This window comes from Melozone crissalis, unplaced genomic scaffold (assembly GCF_028551555.1).
Source record: "Melozone crissalis strain CALT ecotype California unplaced genomic scaffold, PUWL_Pcris_2 ptg000063l_1, whole genome shotgun sequence".
NCBI classification, from domain to species: Eukaryota; Metazoa; Chordata; class Aves; order Passeriformes; family Passerellidae; genus Melozone; species Melozone crissalis.
In genome coordinates, this window is record NW_026535841.1 from 11,086,857 (window position 1) to 11,113,668 (window position 26,812).

Here is a 26,812-nt window from a genome sequence, read left to right on the forward strand (position 1 = left end):
TGCAACAGCAGCACAGAAAGTGACAGAAGGCACAATTCTGCATGTCCCTTAAATTTCTTTTTTTAACATCATGAATATCAGAGCTGTCATTCTAATATTTTCTTGCAGTAAATCAGGAAGTGTGCATGAATGAAAGTGAGTAAGGAATGCTCCAGGGCCCCTAAAAGAGAATATACACCCAGAAAAATACAACATTCTGCTCTGTTACAGCCTAGAACTGCACAATACTGGAGCCCACCATCCCAGGCACCTTCTGGACTGATCCAAAGTTCGGGTTGGTTTGGGATTTTTCCCCTGGCCTTATGGAAAATCCCATGTCAAAGCAAGAGCAGGGACAGAGATCTTTCACATTTCTCACACTGACAAACCATGAAAAACATCCATCCCCTGCTCACACTAATGACTAATTTTTTAGTTTGCAATTTAAAGGAGGATTTTCTCTTAAAAATGCATCTGGTCAAATAAAAAAAACCTGAATAATGTCCAAGTACTTCCATGTTCCATGCTACTACAGCCTCCAGCAGTAAAAGGTTTTCAATAAAACCCCCAGTTCTTCAAGCACAATTTTCCCTCCCAGCTACAAGAAATTCACAGTGGGCAATCTCACCTCACAGCTGATCAAAGGACATACAGGCAAGGATTGCAAAACTCCAAATGAGAGAAGGAAACTCTTTGCTACAGTTTTAAAACTTAGCAGCAAACAGCTAACATGAAAAGGTTTGGTGCTGATCACACGCTGAATTGACAGCTGAAAAAATGAAGATCAATGCAAACTACAACAAGCAAATGAAACCTGATCTTTGATGAGTACGGGAGAAATTAAAACATTAATTAGTTCAAAGCAGTACAGTATTTATTCATAAAGGCTTTTCAGCTGAAATTCATGTTTTATAAATGTGAAAGTTCCAGACACACAGCAGCCCCTGTGCAAAGCTGGCAGGGCAGCACAGTCAGAGCCTGCTAAAAAGAGCTTTTCGTGACAGACAGCCCTGAGGAGTGTTGGAAGAGGAAGTGCTCACTGAGACATCGAAAGCCATGAAGAGTCAAATGAAAAACAAGAAAGGAACTGTAAAATGACACATTCCTAAAGCTGTTTTCCTGGAATAGCAGTGCCTGTACCAGCAGCAGGGCAGGAGGGTTCTGGGGCAGCAACCCCAGAGCCAGGCAGAGCTTTTGCACAAAGAGGGAAGAATATTCCTAACACACACACTAAACTAAACCACAACTCCCATGGTTCTGCATAAACAAGGAAGAAACGTCAATTCCTGAAAGGGTTTTCTAAGGCACATTCGGGTAGTCGACAGTTTTGAGTATTAGTGATAAAACAGCCTTTCTCACCCAAAACAAATCCTGAGTTTCATGTTAGTACTCAAAAAGGAACTGCTGAGGAAAGCTCCAGCACATAAGAGCGCTCCCAGGATTTCTGAAAAGAGTGGAAACAGCCAGCTCTGGGAGCACACTTACCCACAGATACTGCAGGAACTTCAGCAGACGTGGACAGTAATAATACTCCATTTTCCACAGCTCCGAGTTAACGCCAACCCATCCCCGTTGCAGGCAGCTCCCGGGCTCTCCCCGCCTCCAGCACCAGTTAAAAGCAGAGTGGAGCAATTAAAAGCAGCATGAATAATGTAATAATGTTCTGAGTGTGTCTGGCCCCACGTCACCACCACCACCAGGAGCTGGGGCTCCTCAGGAGCAGTCGCTGAGCAGTCGCACACAGCACGTGACTTAACCACTTGTTATTGAGCAGCCCACTGCTCCCAGCTCCGTAATCTGGAGTGGAATTAGTGGCAGGACTTTGGGTTTTGCAGCAAAGGCCCTGCAGGAGGAAAGGGAAGCTCAAAAACCCCTCAGTTATGAAACGCTCTGAACGGCGGCGGGGTCGCTCGCTGACCTTGTTTTGGGTGATGCACAGGAAAAGACAAAAACCCACACATGTAACAAGAGGAGCTGCTGTTTTTATGTTCTTTCAATATAAAAATGTCTTTTGTGAAGGAGAAGAAATAGACACAACCAAGTAACTTTTTATACAGCCCTGGAATGTTCCCAGGGAACGAAAACTGCCAAAAAAGGAAGAAAGCCCAGGCAGAGCTTTACCCACCCCCGGGTCGTCCTCCTCGGGCTGGGTCCAAAATAGAGAGTGGTGGAGTTGTTGGACATCAGCAGTGGGTGGTTTGTGAAGAGTAAAAATGGGAATTGTAACACTGTTTCATTTTTACTTACATCCTTTTTTGATAGGAAAAGGAAAGATAAGTGACAGGAGCCTATCCAAGGAGGGCAGCCTGTCCCCTCCCAGCACTGCTCCAGCTCTCACCCTTCCCAGGGAGGGACAAGGCTGAGGTGATACAAAACAGCCTCCAAGATGCTCACTGAAATTTTGATACTTCAAGGAAACTACCTCTTCACTTTTCTAATCATCACCTATGAATTCCTGTACAGTTCAACCAAAGTATTTTGATTTTCTTCCAGGTTGTGTCAGTTTTTGGGGTAGCAGAACAACTCAAGATGGGGTTCAGAAGGAACAAAGCTCCAGTATCAGAGGCTTTACACAATGCAGAAAAAGAGAAGGTGTGGTTTTCAGTGGGCAGGAGACAGACCTGTCATGGGCAGAACTGAAAACAACTGGTGAACTGTGACAAGCCAAACCATAAATTCATCTGCACATGTTTATAAAATATTTATCTTCTCTCCCTTGCACTTCATTTCCAAGATATTTTAGGAGTCAGCTCATGATTTTCTTCAACAAATCCTTCTCCACCCACACATCTCAGTCTCATATAAATGCATGTTTCTATGGAGGCCATTAGGGAGATTTTCCTCCCTAAATGACAAAAAAACCCCAGACTTTAATATAAAATAAATAAATAATATGTTGAGAGACTTCAAAATAACTCCTACACCAGTTGTAGTAGCAGTGCTCTGTTCTAACTCCCCAAAGCAGCACTAAAGCTGCTCCATTTCCATCTGAAGGTGCAATTCCCCCAGCCTCACAGCACGAGTGCAGTTCCTTTATTTGGAGGATGAGTCCCAGCACACATTCCTCAGGTTTTCATTCCCAACACTGTTATCAGCCTGGATGACTCAATCAGGAATCCGGGCTTGTGACTGAACGTCAGCTCTGATGGCATCACACAATTTATGGAAACACCTCCTGAGCTCTGTGGCTGCCCCTGGATGGGCAGGTGGGGCACTGAGAGGGAACAGCCCCACATCCAACCACAGGTACCAGCCCAGAGAGGGTTTGATTGCTCAGAGCTCACATCTGTCCCTTCACCTGCATTCCAGGTCTAAAGGAAAAGATCCCTACAAGGCCCAGGCTCTGAGATTTGCAGCTGAACCAGTGAGAGAAATCCCTCACTGTCCAAAGCACAGAACTTAATTTTTATACCTACTCTGTGCTGCAGCAGGGCTAAAAGAGAGGGAAGTACCAGCCATAGTAAAACCACAGATGACAACAGTCTAGCAGTGATGCTAAAATCTTTATAAAAGCCTTCCTTTGTTTTTTAATCAATACAAACTTAAAATAGCTGAACAGTGTGATCTAGATGAGTGTTAAATCTCCAAAGTGTCATCCTGTGCAGTTTCAAACGCCAATCCCATATTACCACTTGTATTTTGCAACGGTTGATTTCAAAGTCATCCTATGTAATGTTCTAAAAGCCTAATTACAAGCAGATTCTCTGGAATATAATCACAAATAAATGACTTCTCCAGAGGTAAATTATACTACTGAGCCTTGCTTCCATTTGGAATTGTGTTTATCCATAAGAACCTAGCTCATCAGCTGTCCTGGAAAATGCCATTCAAGCAGTTGTTTACTACCACAGACAGATGTGGAATAATGCAACAAATTGATTCTTGCAAACTCATTTGGCAAATATAAAAGGCTATCAATATCAGTTCTTCACTGCTTTAGTGGGGAATGTGAACCAAAAAGAATTGTTTATTCTACAACAAGACTTGTCACTTTGAGCACTCAGTCTCACCAGACCAATACCAGTATACCCTCACTGACCAGCAATATGGACTGGAGAATGTATTTTGTCACTAAGCCACAAGGAAAAATAAGAAACATCCCAACCACACAGACCAGGAATTGCACAAAGCAAACAGCAGCACGATGCCACATTTCCATCTAATCTGCCTTTCAAGGGAAATTCAGACTGTGTTGGGATTCTGGGGAAATAGGGAATTTAACGGTGGCTCTTTCCTGACCCCTCGTGTCTGTCCAGCTCACACAGCTCGGATGTGTCTCCAGCAGAGGGGAGTGTTGGAACGTGCTGACAGAACCGGGAACTGCAGCTCCGCACCCAAAATCTCTGTGTTCTCCAAGGAAAACAAAGCCATAACCTTGGTGCAGAAGAAACGGTTTGGTTTTACATAATCCTCTGCAGTACCTCTGCGAGGCTTTGGAAAACATCAGTGTGGTGTGTTTTCCACCTTCCAAATGCAGTCAAAGCCCTTTCCATGCACTCACTCACACTTTACACCCAGGAGGAGCAGGCTGCCCTTTGGCTCCCCAGCACTGCACAACAATCCCAGCCCGAGGAGCCTTTCCAAAGCAACACAAAGGAGCAAAGCACTTGGATCCTCCTGAATTCCACACAGGTCAGCTTTCTCTTTCCATGGAGCTGAGTCTCCCTTTCCAACCTTCCCTTCCTGTCTCAGGCTACACTTGGTGAAGCTGAAGGATTATCCTGAGTAACCTCCCAATCAACAATGAAGTTGGAGAACAACAGCTGTATTTATCTGAGTACAGTTCAGTTATCCCAGCACTACTTCTGTCCCACTTTTCCTACCTGGCCAACACCACCTTTATATATTTGCACTATAAGCTGATGGCACATAACTTTTAGGGGTTGGGTAAATGCCCATTCTGTCAATAACCCAAATTGCCCAAGATGAACCATGCTAAGAATGAGAAAGAAAAAGGGACATCAGCCCCTGGATACCTTCAATGAAGCCTAAAGACTAGAACTGAAGAACAATCTGAGCCCACCTGCAAAACTCCAATTGGGAAATTTGTTTATAAAATCCTAATAGGTTTAGGTGTTCTCTTTTTCTTTGCTAGAAGGAAAGAAACCACTGAGTTTCTTTTCTTTTTTATATCTTTGTGTGTTCTCCACTAAAGAGCTGCAAAGAGCATTGTGAGCCATGGCAGAACAGGGCAGAGCAGCACCTCACTGCAGAGTGAGCTGGCAGAGACAGGACAGGGGAGGTGACCATGGGACAACATCCTTCAGTGTCCACTTTCCAAACCCTTTACTTCCCTCAGGAAACATTGATATTTCATTTATTGCCCATCTTTTGGAACATTCAGACCTTTGTTTCGTATTTCAGAACAACAGCTGGATGTAGGATGCTATTTCACAACATAAAACTTCTCTGAGGGCTAAAGTCAGGATATCCTTCTGAGACTGAGGAGAACAGCACCCAACAACATCAAGCAGGAATTCACCTCAACAATTTGTGTGTTAGAGACAAATCAAACCACCCAAAATGTCAGCTGTGATCTTTCCCAGAAACACTTCTCTGTGTGCTGCTGACAGAAAGACAATTAAACCCATCATTTCTGAGAGACACAGTTCTATTTGTCTGCACAAGCTGAGAAAACAACAAAAACCATAATGCTCTAGAGCCACCTTGAGTTCAGGATGGAAATTCTTCACTCAGAAAGCAAACTGAACAAGCTGCAAGGCTGAGGCTGGGTGTTGGCAGCTCTGCAGGGAGCAGTGGGGTGGGATCCCAGGGAGGGGAGCTTCACCAATTCAACCCTCAGCAAATGCTTCTCTGCTTGGCAGACACATCCTTCTAGCACAGCCCTTTGCAAAGAGGAAAACAGAGCTGCAGCTCCCTGATCCCACCCCAAACCCTCCTCCAGGGTCACATACCAAACCAAAATCTGATCTCCTCTCCTTGTAGAAACTGTGGTGGCTCCTCTGCGCAGACACTGAGGAAAAGTCTGTTCCCTCTGTTTTGTCCGAGCTCTGCTTGCTCCACTCTTTCCTGGGAGCCTGTAAAACACAGTTAGGAATGTGATTAAGTATACATGCATATGCACATACATATATTATATATATATAAAATGCCTTTTGGGAAAAAAAAAAACCAAAACCAGAGGAAACTCAAAGCTGAAAACACAAAATGGAAAAACATTATAGCCATGAACATCCTACACTTTAATCATAAAATTATAGGACCATTAAGGTCTTTTCCAACTAAATCCAACCTCTGGATTTCATTCACATGTCACTGTGTGAAGGGAATCTCTTGCCTTTCACCCAAGTCAGGAAAGCAGTGGAGTTAACTAATGGAGGCCATTCACTCAATAAAAATAAAATTTGCTTCTTTCAGATAAAGACAAAAAACAAAGAGAGATCCAAAAAGATCACTGCTGACAACTCATAAAATAGACCCAAATTACTTCTTTTCAAGTAAATATAAAATTGCAGAGTTAACAATTTGACCTCCCAGGTTCACAGCATTACAAAAATAATAAGCACACTTTTTAAACCTTTTTCAAGCTCTCCACAAAAACACCAATAAGTGTTTCTAGACTTGAAGCAATGAGGTCATCGCGTGCAATTGCCATTGCTCAAGAAAAGAGAACCCAAAAAGAAATGAACTCCAGTGAAAATCTGGATCTGCTGCCTTGCTGCAGAGTGCTGAGAAGTGCTGCAAGGACACAACAAAACCCTTAACAAAGACAAGCTCAGTTACAGCCACATGACACACTTGGCTACCATTTGAAAATACCTTTTTATCCTCATGGAAGAATGGCTCTGACTGAGCTGCCACCTTGTGTTTCCACGAGTTATCCACATTTTCCAAGGGGAAGCTTGGCCTGGATCGATGCAGGTCCTTCCTTGCCCTCAGATCCTGCATGAGGGGCAGGCTGTCCCTCCCCTGGCGGCATTTCTCCGAGTAGGATCGTCTGAGATCCGCGGGGACAGTCCCAAACCCAGACATGTACCCCTTCCAGTCAGCCCTACTTTTGAAAGAGTCACCCTCACACATTTTACTTGAGCTGTCCTTGCTTCTCAGTGTAGAGCTCCTCACGATGTTTTTGCTCCAATCGCCCTCTGGAGACACCTCCATGAATTGTTCTTTTGTCACCAACTTCTTCTGCAAGAGCCCATCATCAGCCTTTAGGGACAGCTTGGAGGCCAGACTGACTTCCAGCCTCTGCTCTGTGCTCACTGCATTTATGGGCTGTACCTTTTCAATTACAAATTTTGCACCCTGGTTTCTGGAGGTCAAGTTCACCTCCTCGTCCTCATCAACAATGAAAGTTTTCTTCCTAGCAAATTCCACAGGTGAATTTACAAACTTCTCTGGGAAAATGCTGCTGGGGTTTCCCCAGTAAGGAGGGCTGACCTTTCTGTCTTTGGACTTCTGCTTATCAAATTCAGGGCTCCGCAGTTCCAGTTTCTCTTTGCTCTTCTCATTTAGGATTAGTTTCTCCGGCCTGTGCTGCTCTTCTGCACGTTCACCTGGTTTGTTATTAACTGAATAGTGGTCTGATCCACTCTTCCACTCGTTCCAGCTGTAGGTAAGAGTCATCCTCTCCGACACATTTCTTTTGTTCTTTGATCTCTCCCAACTCAGTGAGCCGAGATCTTCAGAAAACTTCTCCTGAACTTTACTGGCCTTTGCTGATTCTTCTTTATATTCTGCCATAAGCGCATCAATGTCGAGAATTTGGGATCTGTAGCCATCCTCAGCCTTCCTCCCAGGCAGATCAGAATTATTGTCACTCCTTTTCTGGTGGCCCAGCTCACTGTCCTTACACACCTGTGCAGAACGTGGTGGGGATCGGGGCTCGTGGTAAGAGGAGATTTTCCTTCTGCCACTCTTGAGATCAGCCTGTTGATCCTGTTTTAACAGCAAAGCATCAACATCTATAATTTTCTCTTTAGAATGATCCAGACCTTTTTCGTGATGCTGTTGGTTATCTTTCCTAGACACGCGAAAATTACCAAATGCAACATTTTTGGAGAAGACAGCATCTTTTTCATCTTCTTTGACCCAATCCTTGCTAATACGTGCTTCCCAGGAGTCTTCTCTACAAGTTGAACTTGTCACATTTTTATTTGGTTGCTGCAATAAAGGTTTGGACCTTCCAGGAAAAACAGGGTCCAGATTAATTGCTGCTGCCTCGTTTGAACCAGAAACCATATTAATTTCACTTGCACTGGGAGCACCAACAAAGCTTTTCTCTTTTTTGATACCAGGAATCTGATAAGTCACTGCAAAATAAGTTGCCTTTGGCTCAAAGACAGAACTCTGATGTTTCGTGTAATCATCAGGAGTGCCAAGAACAGCTTGGTTAGCCTCACTCCCCTCCACCCCATCTTTGATATTTTTGCTTCTCTTTTTCAATAAATTTTCATTCAATTGCAATGAATCTGTCCGGCTCAGCTTCTTGATATTTTCAGGATTGAGCCACACAACTTCTTCCACCTTGAGTGACTCCTGAGGCAAGGTCCTCCTCCTCCACCTTTCAGAAATCTTCAAGTCAGAAACGCTACTTCTGCTTCTCCTGACTTTCTCTTCTGGATCTGCTCCTCGGAGTTTCTCGTTGTTTTCAGGAGCTGTACAAGCCAAGCTGAAGTCTTGCTCTTTGCAATTGAAGTCCAGACTTTTCCTCAGCCCAAAGGGCCCAGATTCCTCTTTAGTAACATTCAGTCCTTTTGCATCAGGGGGGTGGCTACTGGAAGATTTAAAATATTGCCCACTTGCCAGCACTGAAGCCTGAGCCCCGTGTTTATTGACACTTGTGGAAGTCACTTCACGATCCAAGTTGGTTCGGAATTCATGGATGTCTGTCCCACCTGCCCTGAAACTCCTTTTCTCAGAAGAGCATTTCACAACATTAATCCTCTCTGATTTCTCTACAGAAGACACTTCACTCTTATCACCTTTAATTTCAGCATGTAGCTTGCTGACTTTCTCACTCATTCCCAAACCTTTACTTTTGTTTGTGGAGTAAGGTGTTTTCTCAGCTATGAACAGTGGCTCAGGATCAGTTTTATCAGAGTCTCTTTTCTGTTCAGGTGAAGTGCATTCACTGGAGAGAAAACCAGCAGGTTCTCTCAACACAGCCTTGCTTGTGAGAACTTTTGCCTCTCTGGCTTCTGAAGTAACATTATCTTCTTTCAAGTAAAGAGTGTGACTACTTGTCTTAACCGACTGCCCTGTGGGTACAACGTCCTCATCAGTTTTATTCTCTTTCACAGATGATTTTCTAGTTCTGAGTGTCATGGCCTTTTTCTCAGGAGCCATTGTGATGGCTTCACTAAGAGCCCTTTCACCACAAGTCTGAAAGATTTCATACCTGGGCTCTATTCTTTGGTAAATTTGAGAATCTTCTGTAATTTTGGGAGCGGGTTTTTCACTCTTCTCAACCAAAGATTTTTCTAAGACAATTCCTGGATTCATTTTCTTGTCTTCACTTGAGGAAGCTGGTTTCGGACTTTTCTCTACATGTGCTGGATGTTTTGATGGATCAGGCTGCTTCTGATGCTCCTTTGCAGTGGTGCTTTCCTCCCCTTCTCCCATCCACGAGCGCCTGCTGTGCCCTGAAAGCCCCAGGTCCTGCTTTGCCTCAGGTTCTTGGTTCCTTTTTGGTGCAGGATCAGCCCCAGAATGCTCAGCCACAACGCTGTGCTTCTGCACATTGTGCTCAAACAGGGTGGCCCGGACAGTTTTAATGAAGGGCTTTTCCAGAAGAGCTGGGTTTAATTTCTTTTCAAAGCTGCTTGTGAATGAGACAGAACTCTCAGTCTGCTGTGAGAAATGCTGACCATCTCCCAGGAAGCTCCCTTTCCTCTCCAGCTGATCAGGTTTATTGGTTATCTTTAAAACCTGACGGGATTTCCAAGGTTTCCCAGGAGCAAACGCCTCGGTGAAATCTGTGCCATGGGTGAGCTTCAGCTCCTTGCTCTGGAACAACAAAATCCAACAGTTATCTTCAGTTTATTTTAAAAATAACATTTATTTTAAAACTTACTTGCACCTACTTTGTGCAACAGAGCTTGTACAAGTCAAACACATCCACATTGTCTGAACACAAACCCCACTGAGACCAAGGTAACCTAAGGAAATGTGTAGCTCCAGCTCCTGAATCCTGATTTTTACAGAATTATCTCACTAATAACCAGCAACATGGTCAAACTGCAAAGAACACGAAGATCTGAGTAAATATCACAGCTGGAGATGCTCATCTATGAGAAATGTTAAGATGAGGCGAAGAAAAAAAGGAAAAATGGAAATTAATATTTATTACCAATGCTTGACTATTATCTACTCACAGGAAATACAAGCAGCATCCTAAAAGATGGTATTTTTAATAGCACTTGCTGAAAAAGCACAGCATGTAAATAATAAAGGGAACCAGAACACTAGAGGTCTTACAGGAGTTCAATCTTTTATTCAAGTCTTAAAATTTAAAATTTAAATTCCCTCAGGAGTTGACTTAAGATTGTCTTAAAAAAAACTAAAGAACATCAGAAAATGAATATTAAATGTATTTATAAATGAAGATTTTAAAGTCTGAACTATATTCTTCAGGAAATTTCTTTAATCCTACTTTATTGTCAGATTCTGAAAACAGCACTTCCATTAATGAAAGATTTTCCTTTTAAAACAAATTACTCTCTTTGAAAATAACACTAAACTACAGAAACTTTGCACCTGTAGCTTTTCCTTACCACATATTCCTATCTTGGACAGGAAAAAAGCCATAAGAACTCATTACAAATGCCCTTAAACTGCATTAAATCTCCTCTACCAAGAACTGTCACCAGAGAAATTCTGTTTTGCAACACTGAAGTGTTGCTTAGAAACAGAGAGAGCCTAAAGCTTCCACAGCAAATCCCCATTTTCCCTGGAACACTTTGTTGTCTGAACTGCTCAGGTAAATGTTGTTGAGGAGCCTGACCAAGGTCCAGGCTGGGATTTATCAGGAGCTGGGAAATGGATGCAGGAAAGCACAATCTTAATGCTCTGCTTGGAGAAAATAAAGAATAATCACTGTAGCAGAAACCCACCACAGCCACAGGCAGTTCACTGGGGTTTCATGCATCAGAAATCCCTTAAAAACAGAGCACAAAATATTCTTCCCTCTCTACCACTCTTACACTGAGTAGTGTGCACACAGAGCTGCACAAACTCAGCTGACACAACACTCCTGAACTTTTCTCTGCACATCCTAAAGACAAACTCACACCAGCAAATCCACTGGGGTTGTGTCAGCCCTAATAATCCCCATACCCATTAAAAAGGCACTGGTCGATAAAGCCACACACAACAGGACCTTGCAGAGCCAGCTGCTGCCAGTTCCTTACTTTTGGATTTTCCTGCAGGTCATGGATCGAGTCAGCTCCAGCCTCCCCAGGTTTCTCAGACTTTGCTTCACCCCCTGATGTTGGACTTGAAAACCTAAAACAAAGAACTGGTGTTATTTCTTTAGTCCAGCTGGTCAATGAGCAGGGTGGCTTCCTACCAAAGCAGGCTGGTAGAAATTATCCATCAAATTACATTTCCCAAAGGAGAAATATCACTATTTCATAGTAAATGACTGTATTTGGTGGTTAAATTGTATCTAGACCAAAGGAATTTCCAAAACATTAACATATCATTAATTAATATAACAATTTTAATTATTGTTAATATAAATAATATTGTTAATTATGCATCTTAATTGATAATAGAGGATTTATAACAGAGGATAATCAATTGATAATAGAGGATTTAGATATGCATAACAAGCTAGAATATCTCTCATTGACTGTTACAGTGACATGCAAAGGTCACAGTATTGACAGCTTCATTTTTTTCAGCTGCTGTCAGAATATATTTAATTTTCTCTTTTTTGGATTAAAGATGGCAGGAAAGAAGCTTAAGAATAATACTAAAAAAATCACATTAAGTGGAAGCAAAATGATCAAGCTTTTTTTACTGGACTGAGAGAGCAAGTTTTACTGAACAACAAGAAGCCAAGAGGATTAAAGAGAATTTCTCTGTAACCTACATCTTGGTTAAGTCCGCAGAGAGCGGCCGTGACTGCAGCGAGCGGCGCAGATTTCCTCCCTTAACCTCAGGATTTTCTGTCGTCAGCTCCCTGATCCTCTGCTGGATGGTCACACACCTGTTCTCCTTCTCTGGGAGAAGCTCTGGATCCACTGTGGCACTGGGATTTTCAGAAGTAAACAAACTGATGTGTTTTTTAACACTACCTCTTAAGATATTATTCTCTTTTTCTGAGGAAGCTGCAGGAATCTCACAGCCCAGGAACGTGTATGTTTCCTTCTGATCTGCTCTTTTCCCCCCTTTATTAGTTCTGTTTTCACTGGTTGTTTCAGGGCTTCTTTCAGGACCATGCAAGTTAATAATTATTTCTGGTTTTGTCTCAATTTGTTCACTTTTAGATTTAAGTTTACTTTCCCATGTGTATTTCCCATTATTCAGGATGCCAATGTCCTGACTACTGCATTTCAGATTTGTTTTAGAAGAACTGCTTTTATTCAATTCAGTTTCTTCATGTTTTGGCCCCGTTTCAGACTGATCATGACTACCCACATCAGTAAAAGCAATTATGGACACATTCTCCTTGCTTTCATGGGATGAACCAGCCTTCTTGCAAGAAGAAAGATCTTTATGTTCAAATTTAGCTGTCAGGTCCATGGACAAAGGCCTTGGTTTCCTAACCCCAGATTTCTCTGTAGGGGATTTTTCCTCAGAAGTTTCCACAGCGTGATGCTTTTGATCTCGTAATGATTCCAGAAAAATAGCAGACACTGGTCTATGCTTTGCCCTTTGCTGGGCATCCACAGAGAAATCAACTTTATTGTTGAGTTTATTTACATCATCATTGCTCTTCTCCCCTGGATGAACTTCACGAGCGTCTTTCTTTTCACTGGTTTTCAGGGAGTTCCAGGATTCAGGTCTGAGAGTGGAGGAGAATGACATGTGCCTATGGAGAGCTCCATCAGGATTCCTGGGAGGCTCTGCTGGTTTCACAGAGCCCTGCAGGTCCTTGCTTTGCAGAGCAGAGAATCCCCTGCGCTCCTGAGCCCTTTTCTCCTGGACCGTGGTCTGCTCAGGGCCCCCTGGCTCAAACAGAATGACTGTGTTGGCACTGGGCCCTGTGTAGAAAGTCACATTTGTCACCATGTCACTGCCAGCCTGATTTTCAGTGTCAATGGCTTTCTGATCCACTAAGGGAGGGACATTTCCACTCAACACCTTCACAGAGGACGTTTCCTCAGTGGCCTTCCTCACCATGCTGCTGGACCTGAACGCTGGGACGGGCGGTTTGACGTTTGCAAAAGTATCCGAGGATTTCTCTTTGCAAAAAGGCTTTGGGAAAAGTCTGGGCCTTGATCCCAGAGAGGGCATGGTTGCAGATCTCAAGGAATTCCCAAATTTCTTGTTCTCTTCCAGAGTCAGGGATGCTGAGGCCTCCTTTGCCTTGTTGCTGGCATCTGAAAGCACACTGACATACACACGCTGCGCCTTCTCCTCAGCCCTGAGCTCAGCTAGGTCAGGGACTGCCGTCAAAGACGCCAAAGTAGAATTTATTTCTACTCTTGTTGCCATAGTTGGAATTACACATTCAACAGAAGTGAAAAACTCCAGCAAGGAAAGAGAATCTGCAAAAAAAAAAAAAAAAAAAAAGAAGGAGAAAAATGCAAGTATTGATGTAGAGTCAGCATGAACATCAAATAACATCATTCTCACATAAATTCACAAGGAAGCAAACTCAGATTAAGGTGCCTTTCAGATATGCTGATCACAGAGTTTATCACACTGAAAGACATAGTGTTCCTTCTCTAAAAAGCAAGAAACACCATTATTTACTGACTTGGCCCAACAACCAAATATAACGGAAATAAACATATCCTACAAATTTCCACGCTCCCACTTACCATAATTTCCTGCTGCAACCAATCCATAGGGCCTGAATTCTTTCTCATAGTGACAACAAAAACTTGGTCACCAAGGGCACATTAAGGACAGGGAATGTGATCACTCCAGAGACACTGCCCAGACCTCACCTGCAAATAAACAAAATAATCCAATTCAGGTGTGGCACACACCCAGACAATGCCAGGTGGGACAAAAATCCAGAGCATTCTAAGGAGAAAAAGCTGGTTCCCAAGCAAAAGTGACCTCATGCAACTGTAAAAAGCAGAAGAATGTTTATTTTTCAAACAGCCATTAAAAAAATCAACAAGAAATTACCAATTAAAGGTATAACTGAAAGGTGAAGGGGGAATAACTCAGCACAACAGACACACCAAATCTGAGCTGTTAAAACCACATTCAGGTAAGACTGTTTGCATATTCAACTGCTGTCAATCACTGGTTAAACACAGAGCTTTGCATTATTGTAATCTCAATTACTGTAATTTACTTTCTATTGTAAAGCTCTTTTCTGGGGCAGCAGTCTGTGAAGTGCTACCTGAGCAGCTGACCTGCAAACGCCTGATTTTCCATCAAAATGGAACTTTTACCATGACAAAGCAGTTCTGTACCTCGCCAGCAAAGGCAGGAGAAGAGCTTTGGCTTTAATTATATTCTTACTGCAGAGAAGTGGGAAAACCAGCAGTAATTAGAATTTCAGCTACAAGAAGTAACCTGAATCCTTCCTAACAGAAGTATATTTAAACTCGTAGCAGATGCAGGCAGCTATGTAAGGTTAGATTATTTTTTTCCTTCAAAAGCTGTCATACTCTTCATTTTTAGAAAACTCACACTGTACTTCATAACCAGGGGCCCAAATTTGTGTTGCCACCCTGTTGTCTCTTCTGGGCAGCTTTTGAAAGGGCAGTTTTGGACTCCTCTCACTGGAGCCTATATTTGTGCGAATTTACCACACAAATAAACTTATTTGTAGATTCTGTGGAATATGGAGCTTCCTGCTTGTGATTATTAAAAAAAAAAAAACCAACCAGGATTTTCAGGATCTTGCTTTCCTGAGCCTGCAGTCTGGAGAAGTGGTTATTTCACCTTCAGCTTCCCTTGACCAGACTTAGCCCACACTGGCACTGAAGTTGCAGGGATTTATTTCTGTCCCTGCTTGTGCTCCCTCTCTGAGGCAGGAGAATGAACTCCACTCACCTTGCCCGTTCCCTTTCATCTTCCAATCCACTTGGAGTTCTGTCTCAACCACTTATCCCTGATGCCATCCCCCTCCTCCCCAGTCCACCACCTCGTCCTTCCAAAATAGCCACTAACCCAATCAGCTTATCCACATCAAGCTGCCCCTTCCACCATCTCACAGATCTCCATGAAATCTTCCTCCCTCTCTCCCACTCCTTGCTCTAAGAAACGCCACCAAAATCCGATTAAAATGCTCTCACATTCCAAGGATGCAAAGGTTTGGGAGGTGCTGTAAAAGGAAACTTGCTGGAATGAGGCTGAAGCTCACAGGCAACATTGCAAAGGGAAAAATTCAGCTGTGAAAATAGCATCGGTCTTGCAGTAGCTGAGAATAAATTCTCTCCTATCATTCTGTAGTCCCTGTTTCTCTGGAAAAGAAGAAGGGGGCACAGAGCTTCTTAAATGGACTAAAACTTGATCCTCAATGGAACGCAGGGCAGTGAATTTACAATGTGGGACCTAATCCCTGGTAACAGAGTACAACTTGCTTCTCCAGCAAATATTCCTAACACAAAATTCACCCCTTCCTCAGTTTCATTATACTCCAGCTTTACAGGTCTCCATTTTCCCCTACATAATCTACCCAAGTGAGTTTTCACGTTTTAAATTCAGATACCGTACAACAGACACATGGGCCCAAAGAGACAAGTGTTGGAAAAATAACAAAAATTTAGTGGAAAAAATAATCACCCAACTTTGAAAATGATAAAGCTCCTTGATACAATTACACTTGATAAAGAGGAATCATGCCATCAATGCCAAGTGTAACATACACTAGACACTGTGTCTCAGTTTTGAAACATATCTTGTTTTAGATAAACCTGCTTCTTTCTTAATAAAACACCTCTAGTCCAGTTGGCAACGTACAAAATTTGGGGCAATTTATAAAGATCAACTGTAAATTGTACTGCAGGAGGATTTCAGATGCTATTAATATTTAGTAATTCTACTGTAATCGTACTACTACACTTGTAAATCCCTCACCATCAGCTACATCATGTCATTGCCTCCCTGACCTCAGTCGAGCTGCCCATGCTGCTCCTGCATGTCCCCATCCTGTGTGGCAGAGCCTCAAAGCCACCTTGTCCCCATTTTTGGGCACCTTGTTCCCATTTCTGAGCACTTTATCCCCATTTCTGGGCACTGTTTCTCTCCGTGCCTCCCAAGCAGTGCCCACGCTCCCCTTGGCTGTGGCAGGCGCATTCTGCACACAAATGAAATTATAAATGGCACTCAAGTGTCTCTTGAAATCCTCCTGCTTTTATCAGAAAAGCTGGCATGTGAAGGCCTGGCTCTTCCCTGCTGCTCCTCTTCCTCAGCTTCCAAACACCTGTGACTGAGATTTTTTTATTATTTTTCCTGGGCCAAGCTGAGCCACCACAGGGTGTCACAGAGATGCAAAATGCAAACACTGCTCCAGGCCCCTTCAAATCTTAATGCCCTCAGGTATTGCCTGCATTTTTAATTAAAAATCATTACAAAAATTGCCAACAATTTCTCTGTAAGAAATCAAAATTGGATTATTCACTTCACAGGGTTATTTTTGCAGAAGATCGTTCGGGAAGGGCTTCACCCCAAACACGCCCTCGCTTTGGCACTTGCCCACCCACCACACACACACACAACTATTATTTACATCACTGCTAATTCCTTTAAGCCTATTATGGCAACAGCAACAGCCTGCAGATAATTTTTCCACCATGAATCACGTGACTGTTGCCAACTTCCTCACTCGGAAACAAGAATGTTTTAAATGACACAAAGCAAAATTATCTATAATCTGGCCCTGAACCTCGCAGCAGATAAACAAGTCCATCTGTCTTCTCTAAGGGTGGAAAGCATAAAAATTCCACTAAGAAAATGTCTCTGCTATTAAAAAACCCAAACAAACAAAAAACAAAACCAAATATGTTTATGACATGGAGATCAAGCAGCAAGCCTGGCTCCAGCAGCAAATACCCACTAAAAATACTCCATAGAAAATTACCTAATAAACAAACTTTTTCTTCTTTATATACAACTTTATCAGCAAATCTGCTTCCAGTATAAAAAATTTACTCCCTTATTGTGTAGATACACAAAGAATTTTGTATAACAACATATATTAGCAGCTCCTGAAGACATGGCTTTGTCCATGACTGGGAGGTTGGGACTGGATGATCTCTAAAGACTCTTCCACCCCAAACCAGTCTGGGATTCCATGATTCTGTGCATTCCCCAAGCCACAGGAGCTACTGGGAGCAATGACCACAAACCAAGGTTTATTTCATCCCTTCTACAAAAGTTGCCCCACTGTCTAAAATGATTCAGTCTTTATGAACGTTTTTCTTCTCTCCTTTCTCCTTCCTGTCCTCACTGTCCGAACCCTGGGGTCAGTCTGCAGCAATCCCTGTCTGTTCTCCATAGAAATCCTCCTTCTGCTGCTTCCTGCACTTGGAGAGGTGCTGATTGGATTAAATAAGAATTAACAGAGCAGATCCTATCACTTACTGTGCACGTACCAGTGTGAGTGATGACAAGAATATAACTTACTACAGTGCAACAAAAATAACACAAAAAACCTTATTCTGAAACTTTCATAACCAAGTAGATCATGAAACTAATTCAGTAAAAAGCAGGCTTTTTCTATTTTTGGGTTTAAGCCTGATTCAGGTTATTATTCACTGAAGTGGGATCCATCAGTAGTATTTAAGAGGACATTCAGGGTCTCTTAAAGGGAGAGATTATCAAAAATACTTTCATAATGGCTCTAGTTTTTAATCTGCCTGCCTAAGTTTATTCACAAAGTAAAACCAGCTAATAAAATGCATTTAAATTATATTTTCCCAGATTCACAGTCACTCAGTTCTGCTTCTCAATAATGAAAACTAGAAGGCTGAGAATTAAAACTACATATTCCAAATCTCACAAGCCAGATAGATCTGCAAAGCCCCACAGACCACTGATATTAGAATTCCAAAGTATTGCAAAATTCAAAATATCCTTCCTCCATTTCCCATGTTCAAGTCTTTTGGAAACTTCTAGTTCTCTTTTACAAAAAGAACTAAGTGCTGCTCTTTTGGACATTCCAGTCCAGTCCCAACCCAAGGATGAAAGACTCCACTCTGACATTTCCTCCCACTGCAGAAAAGATTAGCATTTTGTTAAATAAAGTGTCCATCCTATAAATAGCAGCATTTACAAGCACTTGTAAATCTCTAATTGCTCCTGCCAGTACAATTGCATAACGATCATCACCTGCCAGAGCTTCACCCCCATGCAGCTGCACTAAGAGCTGCAACATTTCCAACTATTCTTTCCATTAAGTGCTGCCATCTCAATCCCACGGTGAGAACTTTACACCTTGCATTTTAATCTCCATGCTGCAAAGATTGGTTAAAATTGTAACAAGTTATAGAATAGCAGTTTCAGAAATTCAAGCTGGCCCCATAGAGGCTGTAATAGTTATTCAGTAAAGCAAAAATTCGATGTTAAATACATTGGAATGGTCAGTATGAATTTAAATCACATTCCTGATGTAGCAGGACAATCAGCTGAGACAGGGAATCAGGAAAATACAGTGAGGGTGGAAAGGCCCTGGCACAGGTTGCTCCATCCCTAGAAGTGTCCAAGGCCAGGTTGGACACAGCTTGGAACACCCTGGGCTAGTGGAAGCTGTCCCTGACCCTCCCAACATAAACCAGTTTGGGATTCTGTGATTAATTTATGGTAGAGCAGCATTCAACAGCAAAATGCTGCTGTGTGTAACCAGGACAGAATGCATCATGATGGCTGTGGGGCACAGGGAGTCATCCTCCAAATTTCCTTGAATTTATGAGACAGATGTGTCTGGAGAGAATGATGTGGGTAAAAAAATTACATGTAATAATCTGCTTCCACAGCTGTCAGTCTGTGCTATTTTCATAACAACATGTGTCATATATAAAACATAACCCACCAGGATTAATGTACAAAAAGGGCAGATTGCTCCAATTCTTTCTAGAAAACAGCTTCAGAATATTACCCTTTAGAAAGGAACCATTTGCTACCATAGATTTACTATCAAGTACCCATTTTTTGGGTATCCAGCTCCAAACATTTCTGCACTGGGTTTTGGGGGCAATGACCACTGCTCTACAAACAATTCAGGCCAACACCTTGGTCAAGATCAACTTTGTCCAAGCCAGCTCTTAGCTGGAGATTTTCCTCTTTGTACATTGTGTTCTACTCAAGAGATCCCTCAAGAGCCCAGGGACTGACAGAACACGTTTGGCATTTCCTCTAACCTGCACAACTGCCTCATCACACCCCAATCTTCCACCATTTCCTTCTCCCCAACCCTCTCATTGACAGTTTGAGAGGAAACTCTCTTCCCTTTCCAGATTCACAGTAGGCTTAATTTGTTTTGAAACTCCCTGGAGTCTCAGGTAGGGAAAAAACCCAACCAAATGAAAATTACATTAAATGTTGGTGAATCACCATTTTTTGGTACCAGAAGCTGCATATCCTCACTCTCCTGTGTGATTCATCTTCTACTTCCAGCATTCCACACAAGGGATTCCACCCAGCTCATTACTGGGTGGGTATTTTCAGAAAGTCCAATTCTTTTGGCAGTTGAAATAAGGAATAAAAGCAAAATTCTGATTTCTGCCAGCTAAGGATGACATTCTGCAGCAAAACATGAATTATGGGATAAGGCTGAAGTGAGGCTAAAAGTGTGTTTGTGCAGAAGGTGGGTATTCCCAGCAGAATGCTGTTCTGTTTGCTTCTCTCATCAAACCTTTGCTTTTGTGGTCAGCTTCAACCCCTGCTAATGTTCTTTTAGCTTTCATCCTTCCAAATGCCTTTAAACCACAATCAAGACCTGCAAATAACCTCCCCATGCAGTTTAGCAGGAAAAAAAAAAAGACATTCCAGAAACAACTGCATTGCGTGCCAGATAAAATATTAATAATCAGGTTTGGCTACAAGCAAGAAAAACTGACTGTGGAACTGAAAAAAGATTAGTAAGTCAAATTAAGGCTCTTCCAGGAAGATGTTTGGTTGTTTCAGGGAGGATTTTATTCTATCTGCAGCTCCCAAAGGTCAAAGGGGTCATGTCCTGGACACAGCAGAGTGTGGGTACTTGAATTTGCAATTTGGCAAATTTCTCCTCATACCTTTTCAAAATCCTCCTAGAACTTCCTGCTGGCTAATTGCAACATGGTCTTCTTGTTGAAGGATGCTTAATTTCACTTTTTACCGTATTTAAAATAAATTTTGGCTAGAGTTTAGTTTTACTGCACAGATCCTGAAGGAATGGGTTAAACCCCTGACTCTCCTTTTCATATCTTATGCTACACATCCTGAACATGATGGAATTAATCAAAATCTAATTTATTTATGCGTCCTTTGAGTGTATTTTCTCCATGACCTTGCTTTAAAAAGGTGAAATTTGGCTCATTATGGTTTCAGAAACACATCAGGCAGCTACTGATCCCTCTGACCTCGAGCAGGCAGCGCTTTCCAAAGCCCCAGAACTGAGGCAGGGCTGTGTTTCTCCAGAGGCTCCAGCTCTGGGTGGGAATGCTCTCCTTTGGCAGGCAAACCATGGACACAGCTGAAGGAGTGCAAGGAGATGGATGAACCAGCTGCAGCACAGACAGAAATATGGGATTGAAAAACAACTTTGGCATTCTTCCATTTGATACTCCCCTCCGCAACACCACGCTCCGTACCATGTTCCAGCAGTAAAAGGAGCTTAGAGACCACCCACACCTGGAAATATTTACTGTAACTGTGCATATTTCTCATCCTCTTGGCAACGAGGCAAGAGGAAAGACAACTGTTTGATCTCAGAGCTGACAGGACGTGGATATATCACCACTGGACTTTGTTTAATTCGCTGCCTTCAGAGCCACCAGCTGCTGCAAATGCTTTTAAAAGCAGCAATGATATAATCGGGGCAGTTTCCTCCCAAAACAGTACTTGGACACTGACATTGGGACTTCTTGATGATTTAAATAGCCCTGCAGCACCTTGCTAAGCCTGGCAGCCAGCGTGGGGACACCAAAGCTCATGTGAATTGTGGGAGGTGCAGCACTCCCCTGGGAGACAGGGCTTGGCTGACCTGCTGGGGAATTCAAGTCAAGGGATTGAGTGAAGCAGATCCGTGGGCTTTGCTTTATTGAAAAAATCCACCTACTTGTTACAAAAATAGGCGAGTGCCTCCACAGCACTTTGAAGCCTTCAGAAATAAAGCTGACCCATGGCCCTGTGCTCCCAGGCAGGAATCAGGGGAAGGATCTCTCCACACAAACCCAGCCTCTGAAGGTCACTGTCACACAGAAATAGCATGAGGTGAGAAGACATTTCCTGCTTGCCTTCGTGCACAGCAGGTGCTTTTGTGTCAGAAGGACAAAGCCCCTAATCCTCTGATCTGCCTCCTCAAATTCTAATGGATTTCCAGCGCTGGAAAAACGCATTTGTGGCCTGGCACAGTAAACCACCTTCAGAAAGCACAACCAGCTCAAGCTGTCCTGTGATTGACATGGGGTCACCAGGACGAATTTATAAATACTGAGCCTTTATACTTTCATCTGAGTGCTGAAAAATCAATTAAGGTATTGCCATATGGGGAGAAAAAAAAAGTGGTTTCATCCAGAAAAATTAAGGTTACTGGTCTTAGAGCATGACCTTGAACACACTGAAATCACTTCAACAGTTTAACCATCTGGAGAAACCTGAACCCATAAAACTGGAGGACAAAGAAAAGAGAGTCTAGAAGACTAAAATCATGATATTAAAAATGATATATGTGTATACATAGCTATGGTGACTAACGTGTATCCAAGGGCTAAGAATTAACATTCCTCTGCTTCTGCAAAAACAAGAAAGCAGGTTTACAGTGCATTATTTTTATACCTGTACTTTTCCTGACAGACACATTTGGAAGCTGCACAGTCGCCAGCAAAGACTCATTCACAAAGAGCACGTGGCAGCTACTGATAAAACACCCAGAGCAGAGATGCTGCAGGAGATTACACTGCTCCTAAGCTTTCACCTGGACTAAAAGAAACCACATGATCACTGGCTCAGGCTGGAAGGGACCACAGAAGGTCATCTGGTCCCATCTTGCTGCTCAAGCAGGGTCATTTCAGAGCACATGGCTCTGGAATAACTCCACTGAGGGAGACTCCACAGCCTCTCTGGGAGATCTGGGCAAAACTGTCACTGCTCGTTCCTGATACGAATATTTATGTGCTGCTTCAGCTCTCACAGCTCTGCCTTCAGATGTCTTCTCTGATGGCTGGTTTGCTGCTTGTGATCTTAAAAAAATCATATGCAAAAAGCTCTGTGTTCAACAGCTTTTGATTTGGCTGCTAATGACACATTTTCTATCAAAACAGAGAGCCAACACTGTGTCACAGCAATTTCTCCACTCAGTCCATCATCATTCCACCTTGCAGATATTTGATTAGTCACAGCATAAGCACGTAGTCGAGTTCACTCAACAAGCAAATACACTCGAGCCCAAAATACTCGTACCAGGCACTGCTGTGGAAATGAACTGCAGCTGCACGGCAGATAAACAGGGGCTGGACCAGGTGATTCCCAGGAACAGATGATTCTGCTCTTGAACAAATGAACAATTTCAAAGCCTGCTCCTCTGAGTCACAACAATCTCTACTCTGAAGATGAAGCCTGCAAAGCTGTAGATAAGGAGATCTCCCTGGGACTGCTGCAGGAGAAGCACTGTGACAAAAGACTGGCAGAGCTGGCACTAATAAACAACACAGCTCCATCTCCCAGGCAGCACCTCCATCCTCTGCTCTACAGCAGCAATTCAAGCACTCCACAGAAAAGATTACCCAACTTGGAACAGGAAAATTATTCGCAGTATGAAAGTGGATTAATTTTACTCCAGTTATGCCTTTCAAGATACTGATGGAGCAATTAAAACTCATTCAGATCAAATGGACATGACCCTCAGATTTACCATTTCCACTCCTGTATCACAGACAGTGAAACAAGCATTGGACTAAGGAGAGATGGGTGGGTCTATTCTGAGTCAAATAAAATAATGTTATAATTTGGTGGCATATCATTCCCTGAGCCAAAATCCCTTATGTCACCCTCTGCCCTAAACACACTGACACACTGAGACATGAAATCCTTTTGCCTTTCAGGTTGTTCCCAGTGTTCCAACAGCTCTTTGATCTCTTCCTTGTGCACTGAGCCTGGCATTAAGTCAGGTAGGATATGGTGCTGCAGCAGGGTGCTGCCTCCTCCTGCCATCCATCAATAAACTGCCCTGAGCTGCACGCCCAGAACAAACCTGCTCTGTCAACACAGCCTGACGTGGTGCCAGAGGAGCTGCTGCTGCTGCCTTGATGATAAAGCTCCTCTTTTCCCTTCAGTGGGCACATCTGGCTTTTCACATATGCAGGAAACAGGTTTGTTCCCCACATTAATGCAAATGCCCAGCTCAGAATCACTGGCTGGGTATTGCCAGCCTGTACAAGTGTTCCTTTTGGTTGCCTGTGAGCAGGGCTTTGTTACCAGCAATCCACAAAGGAGCTTCCTCTTCCCCCAAAGCCCCAGGAATGGAACAGAACACAGAGGGTCGTGTGTGAGCCAGAGCAGTGATGCTGCATTTCTCCTCATTTCTGAACAAAAGGATGTTTAAGCCAAGAATTCTGACAGCAACAAGCCTGCACGTGCATTGTACACTACCTTGTTCTTCAGAAACACAACATTATTCAGCAAAATCAAGGCCTGTAATGAATTATTGATAACACGTACACCATCCAAAAGCTTTGTGAGTATTACACAATCTCCTCCAGCTCCCTACATGCTTGAGAAAGCACAGAAAGGGAAAAAATGCCTATTAATTGAAAGACAACAGTTCAGGCACTACAAACATTAATGTATTTATTGACGAGGGTGAAAGAAAAAGAAATAGCTGGAATGGGAAAAATCAGCTCTGAAATCCAAATGGTGGCACTGGGAACCTGGGCGTGCCTGGATGTGCACAAGCACTGGTGTGGAACATCCCCAGCACAGGGACAGGAACCCCAGGGCTGCTCAAACCACACTCTCAGCTTTGCCACAGAAGGGAATCTTTAACCCCAAGTGAACCCTGGGGGCTTTTTAACTTTTTGGGAAGTTTTAAGCGCAGAGAGCAGAGAGGCACTTAAACATCAAAATGAAGATAGAAGAATAAGAAGAAAGCATTTGAAACTGATGGTCCAGTGTAGAGATCACTTACATTTTAAGGCAGGGTAATAATAAATAGCTGACACAGGCATATTTTGCATCTCACAAAAATTAGGAGGAGTGAAAGATCACAGGTTTGTCCTCACCAGTTGATCCAGACCTGAGTGCCTCAGCATGAGCATTCATTTGCCCATGAGCAGCCAGACCATGAAGCTTCCCTCAAATCACCCCCACCCAGCCACACTCACACCACAATTACAGCAGCCCTGGCACCTGATCCCAGTTCCTCAGAGCATATCCAAGGAAGGGATTTAGTAACCTGAAAACGATCTCACAGTGAATTTAGAAACACCCTTCTGAAGTTATTACAAAGAAGGATCCTTGGACTGAAATCTGACTCAAAAGAAAAGCAGGATATACCGAGTTCTCCCAGCTCCTCAGCTCTCATGGCTGTCCCCACAAAGCCCCACAGTGAAGCATGACCCCCTGATCCCACTGTGGTCACTGTTAACACCACTGGAGGCCTCTGGAAGGCAGAGACACTCGCCAGTCTCACAGCAAGTCCTGCAGCTGCTGAGAAATCTGCTGAGCCAACTCCCTGGCTGGCCTTTTTGGTACAGATCTGCAAGTTCAAAGGGTGCCATAAAGTTGTCATAAAAACAGGTAACTGACACTGCATCAAGAATTTCTGAAGGAGGAATCCCACCTGAGCCAAACAGGAGCCACACCAATCCAAGAAACTGAATAAGTGGCAAAGTTGGAAAGGAAATTAAAGATCCACATGTCCCAACATTTTTCATGAGACAGCAGCTGGTGAAGGACGCTTCAGAAGTGACTTAGGCACAAAATTTAATTTCTTTTCATTTTCTAGTCATCTGCAGCTTTGAGACTTGATGAGCCAACAGGAGACACCTGCTCAGTGAAGAAGATTGGGCAATTTTTTCACTTTGTTTCATCACATATGAATCAGCCAGCAAACCACAGACAAAAGGTCCATGTGAACTACTGGACACAAACTCTGCCCAGGAACTGCCCTGGTCAGCCTGATGAGTTCCCCTCCCCAAAGCCAGGTTCAAAAGCCAAAGTGTTCAAAAATCAGCATTAATAAAAAGGAGACAGGCAGGCTGGAAGAGCTGTGCCTGACCAAACCTGCCCAGTGTTCAGGCAGAGTGCGGCCTGCTTGCTCTGCAGCAAAGTGATAAACGCCACAGATTCTGAAGCTTAATAAAAGCCAGTCCAACCTACTACAAACACTGTCTTGCACATTGGTAAACAGTTATAAACAACCTGGTGTTAATTATATATTTTAAAATATACACTCGTGCCTTAACAAGTTTTTCACTCCAGCCTTCAGCCCAGATGTGAGCAGGAGCAGAGCCATTAGATCTGACAAATTGTGGTGCTGATTCTCTCTGTGAGTAGCTCCAACCCTGGGTTTTGGGAGCTCAGTTCAAGCCCAGCTTTCCAGGGTTGTTAGACATGACAGAGAAGAGAGCACAATCACTTCTACAGTCAAGATGAACAAAGATGGAAAAAGCTTTAACTTAAAGTAACCATCTTCAGCATTTTTGAAGCATGCAAATCTGGAAAGAAAGCTGTTAAATTAAAAATAAAATAAACTCAATGGAAGTGAAACAAAAATTCTGGAGACAATTTGAAAAATATATGAACCTGCTCCCTACAGAGCCAAGCCTGTGAAAACACCACCTTAGCCAGCCATAAATCTACAGCAGAACAAACCTGGATTCCAGATAAATTGTTTTGTACATTGTGTGCAACAGTCCAATATCAACAAAGACAATGTTCTGTGTGATCATTACTTTGCACATAGATCACACACACAGCACAAATAATCTCTGAACATTCTACATGTGCTGGAAGCAATACTATTTTTTAAAATACTCATTTTGTGAAGAACATTAACTGAACATTATGATGACTTGTAAGAATTATTATACATAAATCTATACATTTTAGAAATATCTAATACTACTTGGATAAATGAATATATGTATTATAGAAGAACAGAAGCATTAGAAGGGACCTTGAAGCTCATCTTATTCCATCTCCTGCCATAGGCACCTTCCACAAACACATTCCCAGTATTTAAGAATAAATAAGAGATAAAAGGCTTAATATGGTTCCTCAGAGGGGTCACTACAGGGGCCTAAGTTACACAGGTGCTTCAGCAAAGTGCCTTTGGGAGAAGAAAATATGTATTTCATCTTAAGGTCTCCATTATCTCCCTTCAATTTTCTCCTCATGCATGAGCACCAACATGACAGTGACACTATTCAAGCAAATATTTCACAGGAAGAACAGATTCACACAGATCTACAGACACATTTCCTGTGTGTGTGACTACACCACAGGCTACAAGAAAACCTCTCCCTGCCCAAAACTAACCCTCTGTGCTCTGAGCACAGGGAAAAGGCTCCCATGGAATCTGCAAGCTCTGCAGAAG

General features: G+C 42.9%; 1 protein-coding gene across 3 annotated transcripts in view; it reads right to left on the bottom strand.

Moving 5' to 3' along the window:
• KIAA1671 (KIAA1671 ortholog) overlaps positions 1-26,812 on the bottom strand; it is a 66,005-nt gene that overhangs the window by 31,712 nt on the left and 7,481 nt on the right. For 2 of the 3 annotated variants that reach the window (XM_054288639.1, XM_054288640.1), the window contains exons 2-6: positions 13,935-14,058; positions 12,038-13,658; positions 11,352-11,445; positions 6,760-9,948; positions 5,895-6,017 (exon numbers count right to left, since the gene is read on the bottom strand). In XM_054288639.1, the coding sequence (XP_054144614.1) occupies positions 5,895-6,017; positions 6,760-9,948; positions 11,352-11,445; positions 12,038-13,605 (4,974 nt within the window). In that variant the 5' untranslated portion in view covers positions 13,606-13,658; positions 13,935-14,058. Of the gene's footprint in view, positions 1-1,464; positions 1,594-5,894; positions 6,018-6,759; positions 9,949-11,351; positions 11,446-12,037; positions 13,659-13,934; positions 14,059-26,812 lie in introns of those variants that run through there. The other variant, XM_054288642.1, reaches the window with a different exon arrangement.